Below are 22,560 nucleotides of genomic sequence, written 5' to 3'. Positions count from 1 at the left end.
TCATATTTTTATATTAATCCAGCATCACAAGGTGGGCAGTGATTTAGACCATGAAGAACGCTGGTGCTCTGCTCAATGGCAAGTCTATGGTTATGATGGATAAACCTTCCATGGCTGAAAAGACTCCCAAAAAGACTTCTGTGAAACAAATAAATGTGTGGAGAAAACATGACATGTTAAAAACAAACAACTTGTTATGAAAGAAAAATATTTCTGCAAAACCAGATTTTACTTTGGCATTCAAGCACATCACTGGTCTTGTAATAAAAGTGAACAATGGATTGCCTCAGGCTGCATGTAGTCAAAGTCATTCACAACTACAACGGTGCACTCAGAGTCAATGTGAGGTATAAAGAATTGGCAGCTAGTTCACTCTGTAGTATCTATTCGTACTAATATAACTGTAAATACCAAAATGTCATCTTAATCACAGTAGCTAAGGTATGTTTAGTGTCCACTGGTGCACTGGTGCAGATTTAGTACATGTCCTGTGTGTGACATGTTTATGTCTATGCCCTCATTCTTTTTGGTCCAATTGGATTCCAGGACTGTGGCAACTCCTTTCTGGGTTGTTAGGTATGCATGCTGTCATGTCTGACTCGTCTTCTTAGTTCAAGATGGACAGATCATTTGGACATTTCACTTGCCTCCAGGGTCAAAATTTTGGGTTCCAAAATAGTCTATCTTGTCATTATGTCCCTTTGTAAATTGTGATCCATATATGTTGTAATGGACGATATGAGTGGACTGACATTCCTGGAAGGATGGAGGGAAAATCCTCACCTGGCTGGGAAGCCTCAATAATGGAAGGTCTGAGGAGATAACTGTATTCTCCCCTGATACACTAGATGGCAGCACTCCTATACTTTTGCTCCCATAGATCTGCCTGCAGGGCATGCTGGGAATTGTAGTCCTGTGGAACAACTCTGCAGTGGTGGACTGTTCCAACTTTGGGAAACTTCCACCTGACCCAGAAGTGCTTCCCTCGGACAATGTCCTGACATTCCTGAAGCATTCCCTTTTCCATCTTAATAAAGGAATCTGCCGCCTCACCTCAGGGAGTCAGAGTCGGGAGGCAGAGGTCAACACCTGTTTGGAGGAGGAGGAGTGGAATATTAAAGAGAACAAGGAGGAGTTGTGGTACGGTGCTCTGAAGGGCATTTTGTGAAGAGCATGTAAAGATATCTCTGAAAATAGAAATCACGTTTTTTGGACCTATGACTGTGTCTATATCAATTGCATCCAGTGTTTGTGGCTCAGTGGCTCCAATCAGCATCCATATGTTCAAAGGGTGTAGGATTGGACCGGAAAAAGAAAGACAGACAGACATTCTGTTATATGTAGATTTGGGTGGCTGCAAGGCATTCAAGTCTATATTCTCGATTTTGTCAGATGATGTTTTATGGGGCTATCAGAACAATCTGATGACAAAAAAACAACACATCATGATGTATGCTTGAGAACATAAGATACAATATAGGAAATTCTGCAGATATTTTTGATTAGGAGATTATGAGACAATCTTTACAGATTAAACTGAATGCTCTTACTTAAATTTTGATTCATATGAAACGATAGCAGTAAACAGAATATGCTTAAGGTAGACGTGTGTTCTTTGAAAGACCTCTTTACCCATTTGCATCGCAAGTGTGAGTGTTTGTACTCTTCTAATTGATGTTGCTAAGGGATCAATGTGCTCCTCCAATTCATGGGAGCTAATTTTATTAGATTATTCATATTCATCAATATTCCTCCTGAATTTTCATTTCTTTAACCTTAACGGTCATATCCCCTTGGGATATTAAAAATTCGCCCTGTTCCAGTCCACAGAGCTTTCACTCCCCAAAGACTAAAAGTATCAATTTTGCAATGGCAAAATTTGATGTGCAAAATAAATATCCTTTTATTTTATATTTGTAGTCAGCATCAGTGTTCCAATTATTTCTAGAACAACTAGATCTCAAGTGCAAATAAAATCAATTTTATGATAGCATCACAAAATGACATCTGCGTCCCCTTGGAAGCTTAATAGAAGTAATAAACATAATGCAGTGATTCTTGGTTCCTGCATCCCTGGAGGAGATCATGGCAGCAATAAGATTCAAAACTTTTGGAAAATCACCATCATTAGCAGCAAATGCAGCACTTTAAAAATGTATCAAGGTCATGAATATTTTAATTAATGACGACCGTTGTTATTAAATTCACCCCACAGTGCCCATGTAATCCTGTCCTTCAAGTGTCCACAAACTGAATGTCTGTAAATAGTAGATGGTTGTAAGGAAAGGGCTTTGGTGGATAAGCGTTAAACCACTTGGCCGAGTCATGACTGAGCCTGACCCTGAGTGCTGCATGGGAAAGTTAGTCTAAAATAGTTACTCCATTTTTGTGTTCAAATTAAAGGCATTATTTGTTTGTTCCATTGTGCCAGTCCCCGGAAAGGACTGAGGCTCCACACCATAGTCTTTCGTATCTTCTGAATTAGGAAGTTTTTCTTTACACAGAGAACCACAGGTACATTGAATAAGTAGTGTGGTGGAAAGTAGGATTTTAGAGACTTTGGAAACTCGACTTGATGTTATTTTGGAAGAATTAAGTGGGTAAGACTGGCAAACATTATTGGACTGAATGACTTGTTCTCTTCTAGATTGTTCTGATGTTCTACAGAAGTCACATGATGGCAGGGATGAGGACATAAAAAGTGGAGACCAGAATAGTGAGCACTTTTGATAGCACCCTTTGGTCTAGTGATCTTGTTTAGTAAATTACTAATTATTATGCCCAGTTTGGACTCGTTTTTTACATGTTGCATATTTTGGATTTGACCTTTTGTTTCCTTAATTTGGAAAATATACCTCTACTGAATCAGTGCCTTAAAATCGCAGTCTGGTTTGCATAATCAGTGCTGTCATGAGTCATGTACTCCTGGTAGGGCGACCCATTCTGGTAAGGTCAGAAGTTAAGATCCAGACTAAGACTGACTCAGCCATCATCCCAACGAGGATCCATCAGAAGTTTTGTAACTTCCTGCCACTTCTCGTCATCCTGCTTACAGCTTGCCATGTGGAGTCCCAACAGGAAGTGAAGCGGTGTGATTGAGGATTGTGCACCCTCACTACCACCAATATCAACAACTGCTTTACACAAGCTCTTTCTTTCTATTTGTCAGTAATGGACAAAAGGATGGACAGTATCATCATCAGATCAACGGACAGCCATGTTTGGAAATCAAGAAAATATTTGCTAACTGACCTGTTATTTTCAAGACATCAGTAGAGAAACATTTTGGTGTATGATCATTTGAGAAGATATCCCAATAAAGTATTTGGGGCAAACAATAACGAACACTTTAAATAGAGGGTAAGACTGTGAAACAATGCATAGTGACGTACCTGGGTAGAGCCGAAAGAAACCAGTTGAACTTCCAAAGAATTGCCATGTGAGAGTTGGGTCCCTCCTGAAGTTGTTGACAAACACTGGGTTTAAAGCCTCAGACATGTACACACCATTCAGGATGTCTGGGTCTATATGATTAATTGAGAAAAAGTATAATTAACGGTACAATTTAAAATTAGCACACATTCTGTAAAGAAAAAGACTGAATAAATCAGTTTGACTGTAAAGTCTGTCATATTCCAGGGTTCAAGTTCAAATTTACTGAAGTGTCCACAAAGCGCACTGAGGTTGTTATTAGCTTGTCTCCACAGACTAGTGATGGATGCTGTGACGCGTGAGTCCCTGTCTTTCTCCCCAAAACAGAAGGCTGAGTCTCAGTACTTTATCAAAACCAGCTTGAAACGGGAGCAGCAAGGCTTTTAATTTAAGTGGTAGCTAGCACTCTCCCATACACAGACACAGCAAATGGGCAGAGTCAGGGCCAGGTTAGTGACCAATTTATAATGTTCCCTGCATTTACAAAGTTTTTTGCATCACCCATCAATGACAGCGCTTATAGCATGACTGCGATCATCTCGGATTTGCTTTCCCAGTGAGCCACTGCAATACTGTGAGATAAACAGTCTTCTACAGACGCGGTGATCGTGCTTCGGGACAATCTTCGATGTGTTGTCCCATTGGGAGGAGTCTCAAAAGAGATTAGAATACTCACAATGCATAAAACAATCAACAGATACGAATACAACACAGACAGGATATGTAAGAATGCATGTCAGGTATGTGCATGCGGATAAAAGCATTCATTGTACAGCGGATTCAGAATGTTTTCAGGTTATCCTTCACTTTCTACACACTTTATTGTTTGGTAAATTTAATTTGAAATGGAGAAATCTGCCCATCGGTCTACACTCAGTAACCTGTCCTGACAAAGTGAAGACATGTTTTCCGAAAGGTTTGCAAATTTATTACAAATCAAAAATGGAAATTTCTCCTTTCGGTAAGTTTTCAGATCCTTTGCTGTGGCACTCCATACTGTGCTCAGGTTCATCCTGCTTACTTTAATTCTCCTTGAGATGCTTCTAGAACTTGATTGGAGTCCACCTGTGGTAAATAAAAATGTTTGGACATCGCTTAGAAAGGGACACATCTGTATATAAAAGGTCCCACAATTCACACTGCATGATAGGACAAAAGCAAAGCCATGATGTCCAAAGAACGTTCGGTGGACCTCTGTGATCAAACTGTGGTGAGGCATAGACCATAAGAAGGGGTTTAATCAGTTTCTAAAGCTTTTAGTTTTCCCAGCAGCACGGCCTTAATAATTGTACAAAGACAGAAGTCTGGAATCACCAGGACCCTTCCCTTCATAGAGTTGACTGTCCAGCCCAACCCAGTAACCTGACAAGAAGGGCCTTGGTCAGGGAGGTGACCAATATCCCAGTGGTCACTCTAAAAGCTCGCTCTCTGCTAAGATGGAAGGACGACTATCTCAACAGCACTCCAGCAATTCAGGCACATATGACAATCTGCTTGGAGTCTGCCAAACAGACTGTTAAAGGACTCTGAGAGCATTAGGGAAAAGATTCCCTGGTCTGATGAGACAAAAACTTGAAATATTTGGGCAGAACTCCAAACAGTATGCCTGGGAATACCAGACACTGGTCATCAACCCCCTAATACCATCCCTACACTAAAGTATGATGGTGTCAGCACCATGTTGTGAGACGCTTGTTAGCGGCAGGGTCAGTAAGGTTAGGAGTTGCACCCACCACATGACAAATCAACTCAGTATCTCATATTAAGACCCGACTGCAGCCATGCGACGATTGACATCTTAGCACCACACTAGTTCAGATGGAACGGAACAGTGTGAGGTTTTTTATGGTGGCTGAAGTGCCAATTCTGCCACAAACCCCCATTGGAGGGCCTGCTTGCAGGGCTGGATGCAAATTAACGTCATACCCAGGACGGAGCAATTACACGTTAAGGGCCTTGCTCATGGGCCCAATGAAACAGAGTCCTTTTAGTGTTTATGGGATTTGAACTGGCAACCTTCTGATTACCAGTGCAGACCCCTAGCCTCAGAACCAGCACTCTAACCGACAGGGTCAGTAAGCCAGTTCTGAATTTAGGGAAGGATGAAGACACTGAAATATGGAGACGTCCTCAAAGACAGCCTGCGTGTACCTAGTGTATGTGACCTCTGATAGCTGCGAGGTTTCACCTTTCAGCACAACAATGATTCGAAGGATAGAGCCAAGACAATGTCCTTGACTGGCACAGTCAAACTCCATACTTGCACACCATCGGAACATCATATGGAGGCAGCTGAAGATGGCCGTTTACAGACATTTCCCTTCCAATCTAATGGAACTTGAGAAGACCTGCCACAAAAATTAGAATAAACTGCACAAATCCAGAGCTTGTAGAGACTTACGTGAGAAGACTCATAGCAGGAATTGCTTCTACAAAGTACTGAGTTAAGGGTCTGAATACTTATATGAAGGAGAGACTTCAGCTTTTCATTTTTAATAAATGTGCAAACCTTTCTGAAAACATTTTCACGTTGTCATTACATGTTATTGAGTGCAGATTGATGAGAAAAAATGTGAAATGTATCCCTCTAACATTAAATCTGCAACACACTAAGTGAAGGAGTCTAAATACTTTCTGAATGTCATGGTATGGATATGAATCATCTTGAGCCATTTGCCAAACTGCTGCTGAATACTAAACTGGAGAAATGAACAAAGTTTAAATTCAGTAAAGTCTTATCTTTCCTTTACAAAATCTCTCCCAGTACTTCACAAAGAAATTGATAAATATGGTTACATCTCCTATTGCAAATCTGTTGGCTAAGAAGTTGACTGGCAGTCATGGAGGTTCAGGATCCCTCATTGCCACAGTAACCTTGTAACAAGTCACATAACCTGCCTGCATCCTAATAATTGAAATACCACATGTAAGAGCTGCATTGTGAATCATGAATATGGAAAAAGTAAGGTAAGGCACATTTCCAGCTGATGCCAGGAAGCACTTCCTTACACAAAGTCATGTACTTGAAGTGGAAACTTGCCAACCATAGAGTAATATCTGGGTGAGATACTGTTAGCTAACCAAACTAGCTTAATGCACTGAATGTCAAACTTCTTATGTGTTTGTTAGTCTACTTGAATAAAATGTTTGGTAAATAAATACATTTAATCACTGGCATGGGCGGCACGGTGGTGCAGTGGTAGCGCTGCTGCCTCGCAGTTAGGAGACGCGGGTTCGCTTCCAGGGTCCTCTCTGTGTGGAGTTTGCATGTTCTCCCTGTGTCTGCGTGGGTTTCCTCCAGGTGCTCTGCTTTCCTCCCACAGTCCAAAGACATGTAGGTTAGGTGGATTGGCGATTGTAAATTGGCCCTAATGTGTGGTTTGTGTGTGTCCTGCGGTGGGTTGGTACCCTGCCTTGTGCCCTGCGTTGGCTGGGATTGGCTCCAGCGGGACCCTGTGTTTGGATTCAGCGGGTTGGAAAATGGATGGATAATCACTGGCATATTGGACAGGGGGTACTCCACACCCAAAGGGTTCCCTCACCAGACATCCACTAATTTAACCACAAAAATTCATTTTTTATGAAAAGAAATATATTTTTTGTGCATTTTTAGGCCAAACAAAACAGTGAAAAATGGGGGCGTTGTGTCAATTGACATTACAGGCAACAGAGTGGCAAGCGTGAGAAAATCTGCCAGACAACAGAGAGATCTATCATTATAAGAAAAAAGAAAATAATTAAGCACTGCCCAAATCAAACAACTGGCAAACCACCAAGGATAACATCTATGCTTAAATTATCAGTGAAAGAGAAAATTGGTGAAATGCCCCTCAGGTCATAACCATAGCAGATTATTATATTCTATACGTCAGGTGAATTGAGCAACATGGCAGTTGTAACAGAAAAGGCTTCTTCTGCTTGTCCTCTTTGTCCACCTCTTCCCATTGTTGATGACCAGAAGCTTATTTACCACAATGTGCCTAGAAACCTGGGAGCCCCAGACCCAGGTAGAAATAAGGATACACAATATATGAATAGAAATAACTAAATAATAACAATGGGGTCTGAAAATGTTTCGATATTATATGCTAATGCCACAGCAGTTTTCCTCTGAACTGCAACAAATTGTCCAAGGAACAGTGCAGGTTTAATGTAGACTCTAAACATTTGTTTGAATAGTTTTTGACTTCATTCAGAGAAGCAAACAAGTTTGAAATAGAGTTGGACACTCATTTAGCCACATCACTCTAACCAGTACTGTCTCCTCTACTTCGTTTTTATGTGCAGAACATTGGCAGGGATAAATGCAGTCAAACCAAGAGTTCTGGTCTTTTGTCTTCTTGATTCTTTTCCTTGCCATCATAAACTGCGCACATCCTGCACTAAAATGATCAGTGTCTTTAAGTTTGTATCTGTCTGACAATATTGTTTTATTCATTTTGTGCATATGGGGCACATTCAAGATACTGTAGACAAATCTGGATCAGTCACAGAATTTATCTGAGCAATCAAAAAAAAGAAAAAAAATATCAGGATTGAGAAAGTCAGGATCGAGTTACTTTTAGCCACCACTTGAACAAGCCCTTAAAAGATTTGCACTTCTTCAGGCAACGTTCTTCCCAAAAATGACAAATGTGTGAAAACACTAAATTTGAGAACATCAAGTAGGGGTTCTATTGAAAATGCCTTTTTTCAGGCAGAGGCATTCACCTCTGTTATTATGGGAAGCTATGCCAGTGTATTTAATGTAAATATTCAAAGATATTACGCAAATTAATTTGACATCCTGTCTACTCTAAAAATCATTGAAAAAAAAACCAGTAAGAATGTCAACTTGGTCTTGTCACAAATATGGAATATGTCTCAAAGCATTGAAAACCATCCAAACCTTCTTGCAAAACACCATAAGAGCAGTCTAAACTATACATATTGTGAATGAACTGCATTCATATGTAGTCATGGTATTTATAGCAACTGTCAGGAAGGAATGAAAGCAGGAATATTATAAAGTCAATTCAACAAAAATAATGGTTAATCACTTGCCGGCTACCCTGATACTTGACTGGAAGGGAAATGAACAGACCCGTATCAGGAAAGAAAGTTATATTGTAATCCCAGATAGACCAAACAGATTCTGAAATATTGTCTTTCACACGTTCTATGCTTAGAAACATACATTCTCTCTCTTTCTAAATCTATTTACATTATATAGTAGATATTTACAATATTTATAATAGTCAAGAGGATTTAACCTTTCCTCACTAAATATGTCACTCCACTCCTTGTTCAGGCTCTGGTTCTCTCTCCACTGGACTCTCTCCTTGCAGGGCTTCATTCAACTGCTATGTGACATCTCCAGCTCCACCAGAATGTAGCTGCTTGAATTCTGCTCTCTGTTCCTCGTTTCACTTTCACTACTCCTCTGTCTCAGACTCGCCACTGGTTTCCTGTTGCTGCAAGGATCCAGTTCAAAACTCTTGTCCTGACTTACAGATCTGTGAATGATTCTGCTCCTCAGTGTTGCCAGTCTTTGGTCTCTCCACATATCACGTAAAGAAGTCTCCATTCTGGTTTCTCCATTCTTGCTCTGAAGCTGTGGAATGACCACCCTTGAGGTATTACATTGTAGAACTGCACCTAATTTTCTCATATTTAGGCGTATTTTAAACTTTTCATGAAATACTTTGGATCTGCTTAGCTTCTCTTCTACAGGATGTTGTCCTGACATAGAGTTTAGGATACTGATGTGTGTCTTAGTGTAGCTGCAGGTGTACTTATATAGTAGTAGCAGAACTACTCCCTCTTGCTTGCTTTTTTATTTTGTACCCTTCTGTTTTAGATTTTTCCACATTCTAATTATTCTTTTATATATTATAACTTGCCTTGTAAGCCACCTTCAATAAAAATGTCTGCTAAGTAAATAATAATAATTTATACAACTATGCAGTGCCTTGGGAGCAATTCAATGAAAACAGCTTCAGTGGAAACCTTGGAAATCGAAAATGTACACACATATTGAAATAACACTCATGCAGGCATACTTGTCACAGATGATTAATTTTAACCTCAGGCATTACCTTTGTTGTAGACGTTGGTAGGGACTTGGATGTTGCTCAAAGAGGTGTTGACTAGAAGGTTATTGAAGTGCTCATTGGGTTCGAGCACAAATCTTCGTCCCAGCTCCACAAAAGTTCCATTTTCATTCTTTTCATTAATCCTCACAGAATTATAATAGTCAAACTAAATAAGAAGAAAAAAACATAAACAATTTTAACCTTGTTTGAAATAAAAAAAAAAAAACACAAAAGTTTATCAAACTCTGTTACACTTTTTGAAGCTAGTGTTGCAGTGTATTCTTACTGTTATCTCACAGTTCCATACTTTGGTCTCAAAAGCCCCCTCAGTTGTGATCTGAGTGCGGTTTGCACATTATTTTAAAACAAAGAGAGTTCTGGGATAAGCAGTGTATGTAGCAACCTTTCTAATAAAGTAGGAGGAGGAGAGAAGCAACACATATTCAATTTGCAAGCACACTTTAACCTAGTTAGAGATGCTGTGTCTCTTTTGAGTGTCATTATGAACAATGCTGTACATCTTCTCTCTGACACACTGAGGACTTCCAGCCAATGAGTTATTTAGAAGAAGTGTGCTAAGAAAAGCAACAGCAGTACACCAGCATAACACCTCACTGGGACTGAGACTGAGACTACCAAGTCAGAGGTTTTAATTCATTTAAAGTTATTATATAGTGCCTTTCACATTTATCTATCTACAGTATCCATCTATCTATCTATCTATCTATCTATCTATCTAACTTCATCACAATTGTATAAAGCAAATTTTCCCCCTGGGGACAGATAAAGTTCTACCTATCTATTTATTACAAACCATTTTGTTCAGTAATTTGTAGATTTCCATTTATCAACAGATACAGAACTTAGATTTTTATATCTGTTTAAAGCAAAACACAAAAAGTGCTCTTTTCCAATGTTCAGAACAGTGTATTGTGAACAAAATTGTTCTGTGATTATCAGGATGCATTTACACGAATCACTAAATCATTACTGTTTGGAAACGTTCCATGTACATTCTAGAAATCCCTATGAGAATGCTCTTCACGACTGCACTTGTAGTTTCTTAAACAGAATACTCACCACCAGTGACTTGTTGAATTCATGATTAACATCTGCATCTTCAGCAGCTTCAACAAGTCTCTGAAATCAAAAGAAAGGTTACATCAGATGACTAAAGGCAGGTAGTAAACACATAATATGGATGTATAATTCTTATTTAATCATGAAATAATCAAAATGTACTACTCAAAAAATTAAAAGAACAATTTTTAATTAGAGTAAAGAATCAAGTCAATGAAACCTCTGGGATGTTGATCTGGTCAGTTAGGTAGCAGAGGGGGTTGTTAATCAGTTTCAGCTGATTTTGTGTTAATGAAATTAACAACAGGTGCACTAGAGGGGCAACAATTAGACAACCCCTAAATTAGGAATGTCAGGCCACTGACATTTTTCCCTCCTCATCTGTTTTTCACTAGTTTTGCATTTGGTTACAGTCAGTGTCACTACTGGTAGCATGGGGTGATACCTGGACCCCACAGAGGGTGCACAGGTAGTCCAACTTCTCCAGGATGGCACACCAATATGTGCCATTGCCAGAAGGTTTGCTGTGTCTCCCAGCACAGTATCAAGGGCATGGAGGAGATTCTAGGAGACAAGCAGTTACTCTAGGAGAGCTGGACAGGGCCATAGAAGGTCCTTAACCGGTATCTGCTCCTTTCAGCAAGGAGAAATAGGATGAGCATTGTCAGAGCCCTGCAAAATAACCTCCAGCAGACCATTGGTGTGAATGTCTCTGACCAAAAAATCAGAAACAGACTTCATGAGGGTGGCCATGATGGCCCGACGTCCTCTAGTGGGCCCTGTGCTCACTGCCCGGCACTGTGGAGCTCCATTGGGTTCCTCCTGGTGCACGAAAATGCCTCATGTGGCGAGAGTACGCAGCCAGTTCCTGCAGGATGAAGGAATTGATTCCATTGACTGGCCCCTACACTTGCCTGACATAAATCCAATAGAACACCTGATGGGTGTGACATTATGTTTTGGTCCATTTGACGCCGCAAAGTTGCACCTCAGACTGTCCAGGAGCTCAGTGATGCCCTGGTCCAGATCTTGGAGGAGATCCCCAGGACACCATCCGTATTCTCATTGGGAACATGCCCCCCCACCCACCCCCGATATTGTCAGACATGCATACAAACATGTGGAGGCCATACAAACTACTGAGTATGATTTTGAATTGTATAATGAAATTTCGGCAAAATGGACTAGCCTGCCGCATCATTTTTTCACTTTGATTTTCGGGGTGTCTTTGAATTCAGCCCTCTGTAGGTTGATTCATTTTCATTTCCATCAAATGATGTGGCATCCTTTTGTTCCTAACGCATTACCCAGTCTATATCAGTATAGATATCCAGCATGACCTTTTCCCATTGAGATCTGATGTGTTTTCAAAATGTTCCTTTAATTTTTTTGAGCAGTTTATTATGTATAAATATTATATATAGTTTGTGAAGGGAATGGGTGCCTTTGAGGTATCTCTTCACAGTCAGAATAATGCAGCAGATTCCGCAGGCATCACAAAATGGATTGATTATTAAAACATAACAATATACAAGAGAAACATAAATCACAGCAAACACACTCAAGTATGAAAAGGATAGATAGATAGATAGATAGATAGATAGATAGATAGATAGATAGATAGATAGATAGATAGATAGATAGATAGATAGATAGATTGGACCAAACTAGAACCCTCCTCATCTAAAGTGTAGCTCACCAACTTACCTCCTGTCTCCCTTAGGTCTGGACTCTTCCTCTTTCCACTAAGTCTTTCTCCAAAACTCAATTCCAGGCTCATATTTACTTTGTTTCAGGGAGACTTTAAACTCACCACAGATAAACCCAGGAGTCCCTTTAACAGGTCAGGGCATCTATTTTATTTTGCTACAGGAACATTAAGTTACAAGTTTCCCTAGTAGACATGACAGGATCTTTATAGGACAATCTGTCTAAAGCCGTTGTCTAGCCATCTGTCCTGTACATTCCCATTTAATACGAAAATATGTAACACACATTAAGAAACAAAAAGAGAGAGACCACAAAGTACAAAAAAACAGACAAAAGCAACATTCCTGCATCCTTCCTACATGGATATTGAACTCCCTCTATCAGGGGGATGTCACCTACTGAGTAGCTTTCTCGTCGAGTATCCTCAGGGGTCTATTGAAAATATGCACCTCATCTCCATAAACTTACTAGCTGCAAGAATTCATCACACAACATTCAAGATAAAACTTTCCACAACTTGATAAGATTATTACATGTGAGCCATTAAGCTTAACATTAAATACTGTATATGTTAATGTATTCAAGTACATCTACTGATGTTACTGGATACATCATTCACGATGTTTCTGAGCATTCAACATCATACACCCTCATTCAGGTGACCCAGTTGGGGCTGATCAATCCCCAGCTTTTGTACAGTTGTCACTCTAGATATCTGAATCTCCAGCTTCCTCTTCTCTTGAGCCACAGCCATTAAGAGGCTCTCTCTTTGCCAATTTGGTGGTCTTGGATGGGTTTCCTCCTCTCATCTTACATTATGCCCAGAAACCTGAGGACCTTCAGTAGAGAGTAGGTTGCAAAGTCCCTGCACAGGAAGGCATCTGGCTCACATTTGCCATTTCCTGACATTTGTATGACCTGTCCCATATATCTGGTGAGCTTACTCTTAGACATATCTTCAAGATGTTTCCCCCATAGGAATATCAACTCCTAAATTTCCACTTGCTTGGTTGCCTCAGACAAGATGACAATGTCTGGCCATAAGGTAGTAACAGCAGTGTGGCAGGGGAACTTCAGATGTTATTCAAAGTCTACCAGCAACTACCAATCCCCTGCTGAGGCCAAGGGGCATACAGATGTTTTCCCTGTGGTTTTTGGCTACCAGCATGCCGTAGCAGAAATTTTGCTGCAGTAATGCCTGCACTGATAGTTTTAGCAACAACCTTCAAGACTTGGTCATTCCCCCATCTGTAACATCCTTCACCAGGATGTGTGTCAAGGTGCCTCACTTAGAGTATAGTTGGCAGACAGGAAACTTTGCTATACCTCATATGTCTGGGTTCATTGGAGTGGACAGTGCACCATTCTCTGCCTGGATTAAATGTTTTATGCAGTTTGGCTTAGGGTTCCATAATTCCTTGCAGGTCAACTTTGTCCCCATTGCATTCAGCCATCTAGTTCATGCTCCTTGTTGTCTCATTTGTGACTGCTCTGCTTGATCTTTTGTCCTCAACTGCTGCTCTCATTTCTTGCTGAATTAGCTGCCTCTCCTTTGTCCCTGCAGTTATTCTCATGTTGGGGGTTGTCAAAGGAACTCCATCCAGCTTGATTGCATGTCACTATGCCCACCAGCCTCGTGTGGTGTGGTCTTGTCTAAGCCTGTTAAAGGGCCTCATCTGCCCTCCATTTTCTTGCTGTTTTCTCTCCAATGCCAGCCACTGCTGCCCATACTGCATCACTTCTCTAGTCTAGTATATATTGTGTGGTGTCTCACTCAGCTTCTTTTTTGGTATTTGAGTTTAATTTTCATCATAATATATTTCTTATCTGAATTGAATTGATAAGTACAGTGCCTGGCTGGCATCTCTCACAGTGAGGGTTTTGTATGATATAAATGTGACACAAAATTATATAACATTATATTTATATATTTATTTATTATTTTTTTCAGTCATGCATTTGTAGATTGTTTGTTTCATATTCTAATAATATAGCCGGAAGATACATTTCTTGTTTTGATGTATGCCCTGCATTAATAAATGACAGAAGGAATGAAAAAATCATGCAAATTAATTCTTCATGGAAAAATAGTCTCATCTGCCTGAGCTTAATTACACAAGGACTTCTCCAGACGCTGTATAACATTCAAGGCCATATACACATAGCCCATGGTAGGTGGCAGAGCAAAACAAAATGTTGTCATGGTGCTTTAGTCAAATGAATGTATGCTCAGCCATTTCTTTAAAAATAATGCTTTAATATTCAAAATAATTCTAAGTAAATGTAAATTGTATTCATCCTTTGTACACTTTCAGTATATAATGGGTGTAAATGTGTGCTGAAGGAAAAGTAAAACAGGATAAAGAGTAAGAAACAAAACAGTGGGGGGCTTTAGTGTTAAGTTATTAATATTCAAAGATAATGTTATGTTCATGATATTCTACACAATGTTTTTGCTATTCAAGATGCTTTTAAACATGGAGCTGCTCTCATCAGTTATTTACAGCCAGCACAACTGACGTGACTCAGTCAAGAACAACCAGATAAAGAGAGCTTGACAGAGGAGATGACAACCAAATCCCTTTGCCCATCAAATGTCCAGCCACTAGATGACAAACTGCATGGCATTAAAGTAAGGCTGTATTTAATAAGGGGGTGTCAGAATCTTCTGTATTTACTGTTTCTCTGACTGCTGAGACCCCCCATGTTGTAATACAGCTAAGATATTTGTTTCTGTCTGTCATATTGTTTGGGCTGGCTAATCAGGAGAACATACAGGAGGTGGACTGTGCTTGATGGTAATTTGTACACAGATGGTTAAAATCATCACACAAAAAACAACTGCTCACCTGATCTGGAGAATTTAACTCAAGTTGGTTCAAGTCAAGTGGTTATATTGTCATACTGTCCATACAGCATATTGTAGCATAAAGTGACATGAAATAACACTCTCCAGGACCGCCATACAACATAAAAGACAGCATTAATGTGGTGAGCCAATTGATATTTGTCTTTCCACTTATTGCCTGGGGCACCACCCTTCCTCCTATAGTCAAAGTCCATGATGAAAGGGTGAGTGGACATTAGAGTCTGGTACAGTGTGGAAGGTGGATCTGAATTGTATTGTTTACTGTCAGAGGAAGATGTCAATGCAAATAAACACAAATAGGGCTGTCATTGTGTGGTGGTGTCTGGGATTTGGAGGGTGGTTGTCTGTGGCCACAATAGATAGATAGATAGATAGATAGATAGATAGATAGATAGATAGATAGATAGTGTGGACATTAGAGGGCACCAGAGAGCATCCAACCCCAGACACAACCCCACAGACACAAGTCCCATTAAAATAAAAATGTTTTATTTCCACTACTACCTTCCACAAGGGATCCAGAAATGTAATGAATACAGATCTCTTCACACTCTCTCTTTTCTTTCTCCCCCTCCACTTCTGGAAGCACTTCCAGGACAAACGGAAGTCTCATAAAACAGGGACAAGGAATCCCAGTAGTATCCGCTGGTGGCCCCCACTGAACAAGGCTATTCCAGAGGACTATAACATCCAACATGCCTTGCTGGTATCTGCACAGGTTCAATTGCCCATGGAAACTGACTGCTTTGTTTGTTAACAGCATGCAGCAGGACCTCAATGCTCTTTAGAGAGTGGTGTGGGTGTGCACATCATCTGCAATAAGTGATATCAGACCAGGTCAAAGAAAATTATCAGAGATCCCAGTCATGCCAACAATAGCCTCTTTTCTTTTAATCATTTTTGATATTTACTGTATAAAGTCATGCTTTACTGTTATTGTCCTTGTATATTCTTCCTAACACTAGAACTTCTGAAGCCTACAAAAAACTCATAATCTCGGGCCAACTTAACTTCCTTCGCAACTCTCCATCAGTGTCTTTTGTTTTGTAAATGTGTCAATCAACCCGATTTCTTTTTCTGCAGTTATATTCTTGAATAAAAGTGCACTTGTTTTGTAATACGTGTACCTTATGTGAAAGTATTTATTTGATATTTGGACTTAAATCTTCACACATTATACATTTCATGTCAGCACTTTGCCAATTATTAATAAACATGAAAAAAGGTTATGTTCTACAGTAGTGTGGAGGATGGCTGGCCGTTTATCCCGGCCAATACCTCCAAGCCGCCAGGTGGAGCCCTCTTTGCAGCATGGAGGTCCCCAGAAGACCAGCAGGGCATCATGGACAATGTGGTTTTTATGCACAGCCCTGCTGGATGCCATGGGGGCCACAAGAACCTGGAAGTTCGTCATAGGAAGAGCGACGGGCTTCCGGGTTGAAGAGAAGAGCTTTTACCTGACCCGGAACTGATTGAGAATCACATGGACTGGGAATTGGGAACACTTCCGGGTCAGGAGATATAAAAGGACTGTGGGAGCTCCCAGACGGCGATCTGAGCTGGGTGGAAGGGTGGCAACGCGTCTGGGAGCTGGAGGATTGTATTTGTGATTATTAGTGATTTGTATGAGTATTGTGGAGGAGAGGGTGTTTTGTACACTGTGGCTGAAGAATAAAGTCGAATTGAGGACTTTTATCTGGTGTCTGGAGTCGTGGACAGGGGTTCAAGGTAGCGAGAGCGCCCCCTATCGACCACAGTAGATATGTGTTCAACATTTCTTGCCTCGCATTTCCTATCATCCTACACTTTGTAAGATGTGGCCGGCCATTCATCCCAGCCAATACCCCCAAGCCGCCAGGTGGAGCCCTCCTTGCAGCATGGAGGTCCCCAGAAGACCAGCAGGGCATCATGGACAATGTGGTTTTTATGCACAGCCCTGCTGGATGCCATGGGGGCCACAGGAGGGAGCTGCAGGGAGGACCGAGGGCTTCTTCGTGCCCTGTGACCCGGAGGTTCGTCATAGGAAGAGTGACGGACTTCCGGGTTGAAGAACAGAACTTTTACCTGACCCGGAAGTGATTGAGAATCACATAGACTGGGGATAGGGAAGACTTCCGGGTCAGGGAATATAAAAGGACTGTGGGAGCTCCCAGACGGGGAGCTGAGTTGGGAGGCAGGGTGGCTAAGCGTCTGGGAGTGGAGGATTGTGATTTATTGGTTTATTGTATTGTTTATTGAAGAATAGTTGAGTGGTGGTGCTTTGTGGACAATTATTATTATAATAAATAATTATTGGACTTTTTATCTGGTGTCTGACGTGTGGTCTGAGGGTACAAGGGTGCGAGGAAAACCCTAATCTGTCACAACTTACATAGATCATTGTGGACACAGAACACACATGTCATGCATGTATTCCAAATAACAATATATTATTTACCCTATACAACTCCAGGCACCTCACTGCCAAATAAACAGACTTGAGCTGGAAAAAATTTTTCTCCGACCTGAGCTCCGTCAAGGGGGAGATGGAATAGCTGGCTGCCTGCTGCTTGTGCTGATCGACACATTTACAAATCAAAAACGCTGATGGAGGGGGGCGAAGGAATTCAAGGTGGGCCAGGATTACAAGTTTTTTTGTAGGCTTCAGGCATTCTAGTGTTAAAGGCACAACCATTGGATTTGAGAAACTGAACATTTCACTACATAATGTATTGTATGTATCATTTGTATGTGACAAATTTGGTTTGATTTGATTTGATTAGAATGTCAAAATCCACATTGAAGGAACACAGTCTTCAATGGAAGAAGAGCCTGCTGTGGCCTTTCTTATTTAGCTCCTTTGTGTTCTGAGATCAGTCCCACCCGTTGTTGATGTGGACTCCAATAAGGAGTGTACCACCTCTACATTCACTCCTTGAATAGTAACAGGACTTACAGGAAGTCAATAACCAGTTCCTTGGTCTTGCTGATGTTAAGATGCAGAGAGTTCTCAAAGTTCTCCACCTGACTCCTCTACTGTGTCTCATCCCCCTTATCAATACAGCCCATAAGTGCAGAATCGTCTGAGAATTGTTGTCACGATAGCCTGCATAAAATGCCATATCTCTTATATTGCATGCCATCCTGGCACATCTGGATAATAAAAAACATTACATCCTGAATGAGTACAGCTCATTATGTACCATCAAAGCGGACCAGCAAATTCCTCATTTTAGCACTTAGTGCCACCCTTTGCACTTGGAATTTGGACTTCCTTACCAACACACCCCCACATGTGCACACTGGCATCATCACATTCTTCATGTGAACAGCACATAAAAAAGAGAATGTTTTTACAATATCACATTAAATTGTATAGGTTACTGCTTTGTAAAACACCTTTCAACACTGCATTATGTGAAAAGGGCTATTAAAGTAAAAATTGTTCTTTATAGTCTATAATTTGAGGCGTGTAATATAGAGAGGTGAATTGGATGAAAATAACTGTAATCACCGCATAAACGTGGACATGAGCATGAAGAGCTGTATATCTACGTCTGTACAAAGGCCAAAAGCTAAAATCTGAAAATAGGTGCTTAGCCAAGAATTGTATATCATGCATTTTAACTATTATGACACAAACTTTCACTATAGCTGCACTAATCATAACCAAAACATATTGTTCATAGTTTTTGACAAGCAAGTCATAAAAAAATTGTATCACAATCATTAAACCAAACATATCCAGAGATCAGTGCTTTTAATGTGGAGTAGAATGTCAGATCCAGGCCGCTCACGCATGATTCCAGCACTGGGGTTGGCTCATGCAAAATGAAATGAAATGGTCTGGAGGTGACAGGAAATTAGCGACATAATATAAAAACAGGATGGGTATAGGAGAGGTGCACCTCATGTTCCTGAAGACTGGTATGGCTGCTCATCTCATAAAGAGTATAAAGAAAGTGACTGAGACTGCAACTTCATTAGCTTGTCATGCATGTGGGTGTAAATGAGATCCCGGCTTGGCCATCTCATGCATCTAGATTGTCCAAAAGAATATCAAATTGAGATCTGAAGGTCCCTAAAGTTTTAGTCTCCATCACACTACTTGGTAGTTTATTCCATGTGTCTGTGGTTCTTCACATGAAGAAAAAAATGCTTGATGTTAACACAAACCTTAATGCTCCAGACAGAAATGCAATAAGTTCTGCTGTTATCTAGAGGTGGTAGTGCTTCCTGATCAGCAGCAAATCATGTGCACTGTAGTTAAAGGCATATATGTTATACACAAAAAAACAGCTATACAAATAAAAACAAGGATTAAAGAAGACTAAAACAAGAGATGAAACCCTAGCAAAACTGTCACAACTCTTCTCTGGCAGGTTGAAAGTGTAATGAGAAACTGGGGGCAAGAACAAGGTTAGACGTTTGAAAGGCTGATGTCTCTCGTAGAGAGAATAATTTGATTCATATTTTCAAGCCTGTGTAATTTGGGGATGTGGGACGTCAATCTCAGCCTCAGTGTTCACAAAGCAGGTACCAACCTTAAACAGGGCACCAGTCAACAAGAACATCCACAATCACACTTCCAAAAACCTAACACACCATCTCTGTGATGTGGGAGGAAAATTGGAGTAACCAGAAGGAAAGCCTCACAGACCAGGAAAACGTGCAGCCTCCACACACAAAGGATTTGTATCCAGTGCAGCAGATGGGTCAGCCGACTTTGAACATCCACTTGGCAGAGCACATTAAAGTGTCCTAGCAGGGCAGTGGAACCTTGAGGGTTTATTGTTTTCATATCTACTTTATTTAGCATTTGTTTAATTTCCCCATAGGCACAATAAGCATGTAAAGTATGTTATTTTAGAACAGATGTGTGTTTTATTATGTCTTTGTTTCTGATTTCCTTTGTTCTGCTTTTCATTTAGCAATGTATTCATCATTCTAAGCCATACTATAAATTATAAAAATATTAAACATATACATTTATAAAGAGAAATATCATTTCTTTTAACATTGCAGTCCTCTGCTCCACTCATTTAAACCATTACCTTAACAGCCTTCATTTTTCTGCCCAACATCCTTTCCATTTCTTCTCCAAATTTCTTTACTAATTCCAAACCATCCACTTCTTCAATCTTTATTGTTGGTTCAACATCCTTGTATTTCTGAAAGAAATTAAAAAACAAAAAGACATATGTGAGCCACAAACATCTGAATTATTTCTAATATTGATCTTTACATGACAGGAGAGCAGGAATTTTACAGGAAGTTAGAGATATTCTGCTGCCTGCAACAATACATTATTTCCCTAGATAACAAAAGGAAACAAGAGCAAAATTAAATTTCAAAGATCTCTACTGTGTAATGACATAGAGGTAAGTAAGAAGAAATCACAGTGGTATTGCTGTACGTCTTCAACATACACATCTCACTATTATCCATTTGCCTTCTTTGTGATTTAAAGTAAATATACAAAAAAAAAATGACCAGATAACATGCAGATACATATTTACAAGCCAACAAGAAGACTTTGAGCCATTGTTTAATTGTATAGATATTTATATGTCATTACAAAGTTACTACACAGTTAATTCAGTTTGAGGGTTCACACTCAAGGTTAGAAAGCAATCCTGAAGTAAGCACAAGTCCGTCACAGACACCACAGAAGTGAGAGGCAAAGCATGGTGTACAGAGAGACACTGATGCCAGCAAAGATTCAACAGCCTGAAAGAGAGTAGGATATGCACAAAAAGACACGAACAGTCCTGCTTCGGGAGAAAATGTGACCCTTTCTTTGTCCTTCTCAAAACTTGGAACAAAAAGATTTGTCATCCTTCTAATGTAAGTAGATTGCCTATTTCCACACAGTCTCTTTTTTATGATGTCTGACGCTATTTTTAATGTAGATTGATTCAAAGTGAACAAAACTGATGTTGTTCGAGGAGCAACAGAAACCCAACAATATCAGATGAACCCAAAGTGAAGAGTCTAGATCAGATGGTTATGACTTTGCTCTCCCTGCAAGTAGACCACATTGTGGAAGCAAAACGGAGCAGAAAAGATCAGGGTCCAAAAACCCTAGGAATAATGACACGAGACAAAAGAACTGAGAGAATATAGCCAAAGATATCAACTGGGGTCTGAAATTAAGAGAAACACACAAACAGAAGTCCTAAAATCTTCATGGAAGAAACTCATAGCTTCCACTAAGTCTAATATAATAAGTTGAAGAATTAAGTGGATCTCATGCATGGACATCAGAATCTGTGCACTGCCATGTTATATCAGCACGCAATAATGACACAATATGTCAGATGAATTGATATAGCACCTGACCTTTTCCTTTAATTGTTTTTTTTTTTCAATCAGAGTTAATATTTTTTATATTGGTAATTAAGAATCAAAAGGCATCACACTTAGAGAGTTTTTCCTTCTCTCTCCACTGTAGTTCCGAGAAGACATTGAAGGAAAACACATAGCCCACATAGCCCAGAGGAGAAGAGGTTAGGAACACACACTGATACAGCACATTGCTGCACCCACTACACGACAAACCACTTTAGGATCCCAGATTAGGACCCGAGTGCAGCCATGCGATGGGTGACACCTTAGCACCACACTACTTCAGATGGAATGGAAGTGTGAGTTTCTTTATGGTGGCCGGAGTGCCAATTCTGCTACCAACCTCCAGGTATTTTTCCCTGCAGGTTGGAGGGCCTACATGCAAGGCTGGATGCAGATTAACATCACACCCAGGACAGAGCAATTGCAGGTTAAGGACCTTGCTCAAGAGCCCAATGAAGTAGTGGCATTTATGGGATTCGAACCAACAACCTTCCAATTACCAGTGCAAATCCTAAGCCTCAGAGCCACCATTCCATCCATAAAAACAGGTAGTCCCCAGACGAAGGTGTTAATTTTGGACCTGAGCCTCAATGGTGACAGAGCTTCCACTGAAGTGTTGTACCTTTGGGCTCTTGAAAGCCATTCTATTCTGAGTGCTGAGGGCACTATTCTTTCTATTTTTTTTTTGTGTAATTAAAAGGAGTTACCTGGTTGGCACCCCAGCATCTGCCATCCTTGGTCTGTTTCACCTGATCACAAAGGATAATTGTATAAGCAAAACTATACAGCAAAATGCAAAATACAAATGAATTTCATCGGCATAGTCTGACTGCCCCACTCACCTCCTGCAACTACTTTGTCTGAAGCAGAGCACACTGGCTGAGCAACGGACACGTCACAGACGGATCGGTCAGTTTATTTAATAAATACTGTATGTGATGAGTTAAAGCCATTCACTTAAACAAAGGGTTATTATTTTTAATCTTACTTAAATTATCTCTGTTCATATACAGTGGAATCGTGCATGTTAAATACACATTGTCACGTGCGTGAGCATGGGAAGCA

General features: G+C 40.3%; 1 protein-coding gene across 1 annotated transcript in view; it reads right to left on the bottom strand.

Annotated features, from left to right (window-relative positions):
- LOC120540210 (voltage-dependent calcium channel subunit alpha-2/delta-4-like) overlaps positions 1-22,138 on the bottom strand; it is a 619,956-nt gene extending 597,818 nt beyond the window's left edge. The window contains exons 1-5 of the mRNA XM_039770774.1: positions 22,118-22,138; positions 20,199-20,315; positions 10,587-10,646; positions 9,510-9,672; positions 3,393-3,524 (exon numbers count right to left, since the gene is read on the bottom strand). Coding sequence (XP_039626708.1) covers positions 3,393-3,524; positions 9,510-9,672; positions 10,587-10,646; positions 20,199-20,315; positions 22,118-22,138 — 493 coding nt within the window. The remainder of the gene's footprint in view (positions 1-3,392; positions 3,525-9,509; positions 9,673-10,586; positions 10,647-20,198; positions 20,316-22,117) is intronic.
- Positions 22,139-22,560: the final 422 nt, after the last annotated feature.

Source organism: Polypterus senegalus, chromosome 12 (assembly GCF_016835505.1).
Source record: "Polypterus senegalus isolate Bchr_013 chromosome 12, ASM1683550v1, whole genome shotgun sequence".
NCBI classification, from domain to species: Eukaryota; Metazoa; Chordata; class Cladistia; order Polypteriformes; family Polypteridae; genus Polypterus; species Polypterus senegalus.
Note: the sequence above shows the minus strand (reverse complement) of the source record. Positions and strands in the feature narration are given on the sequence as shown.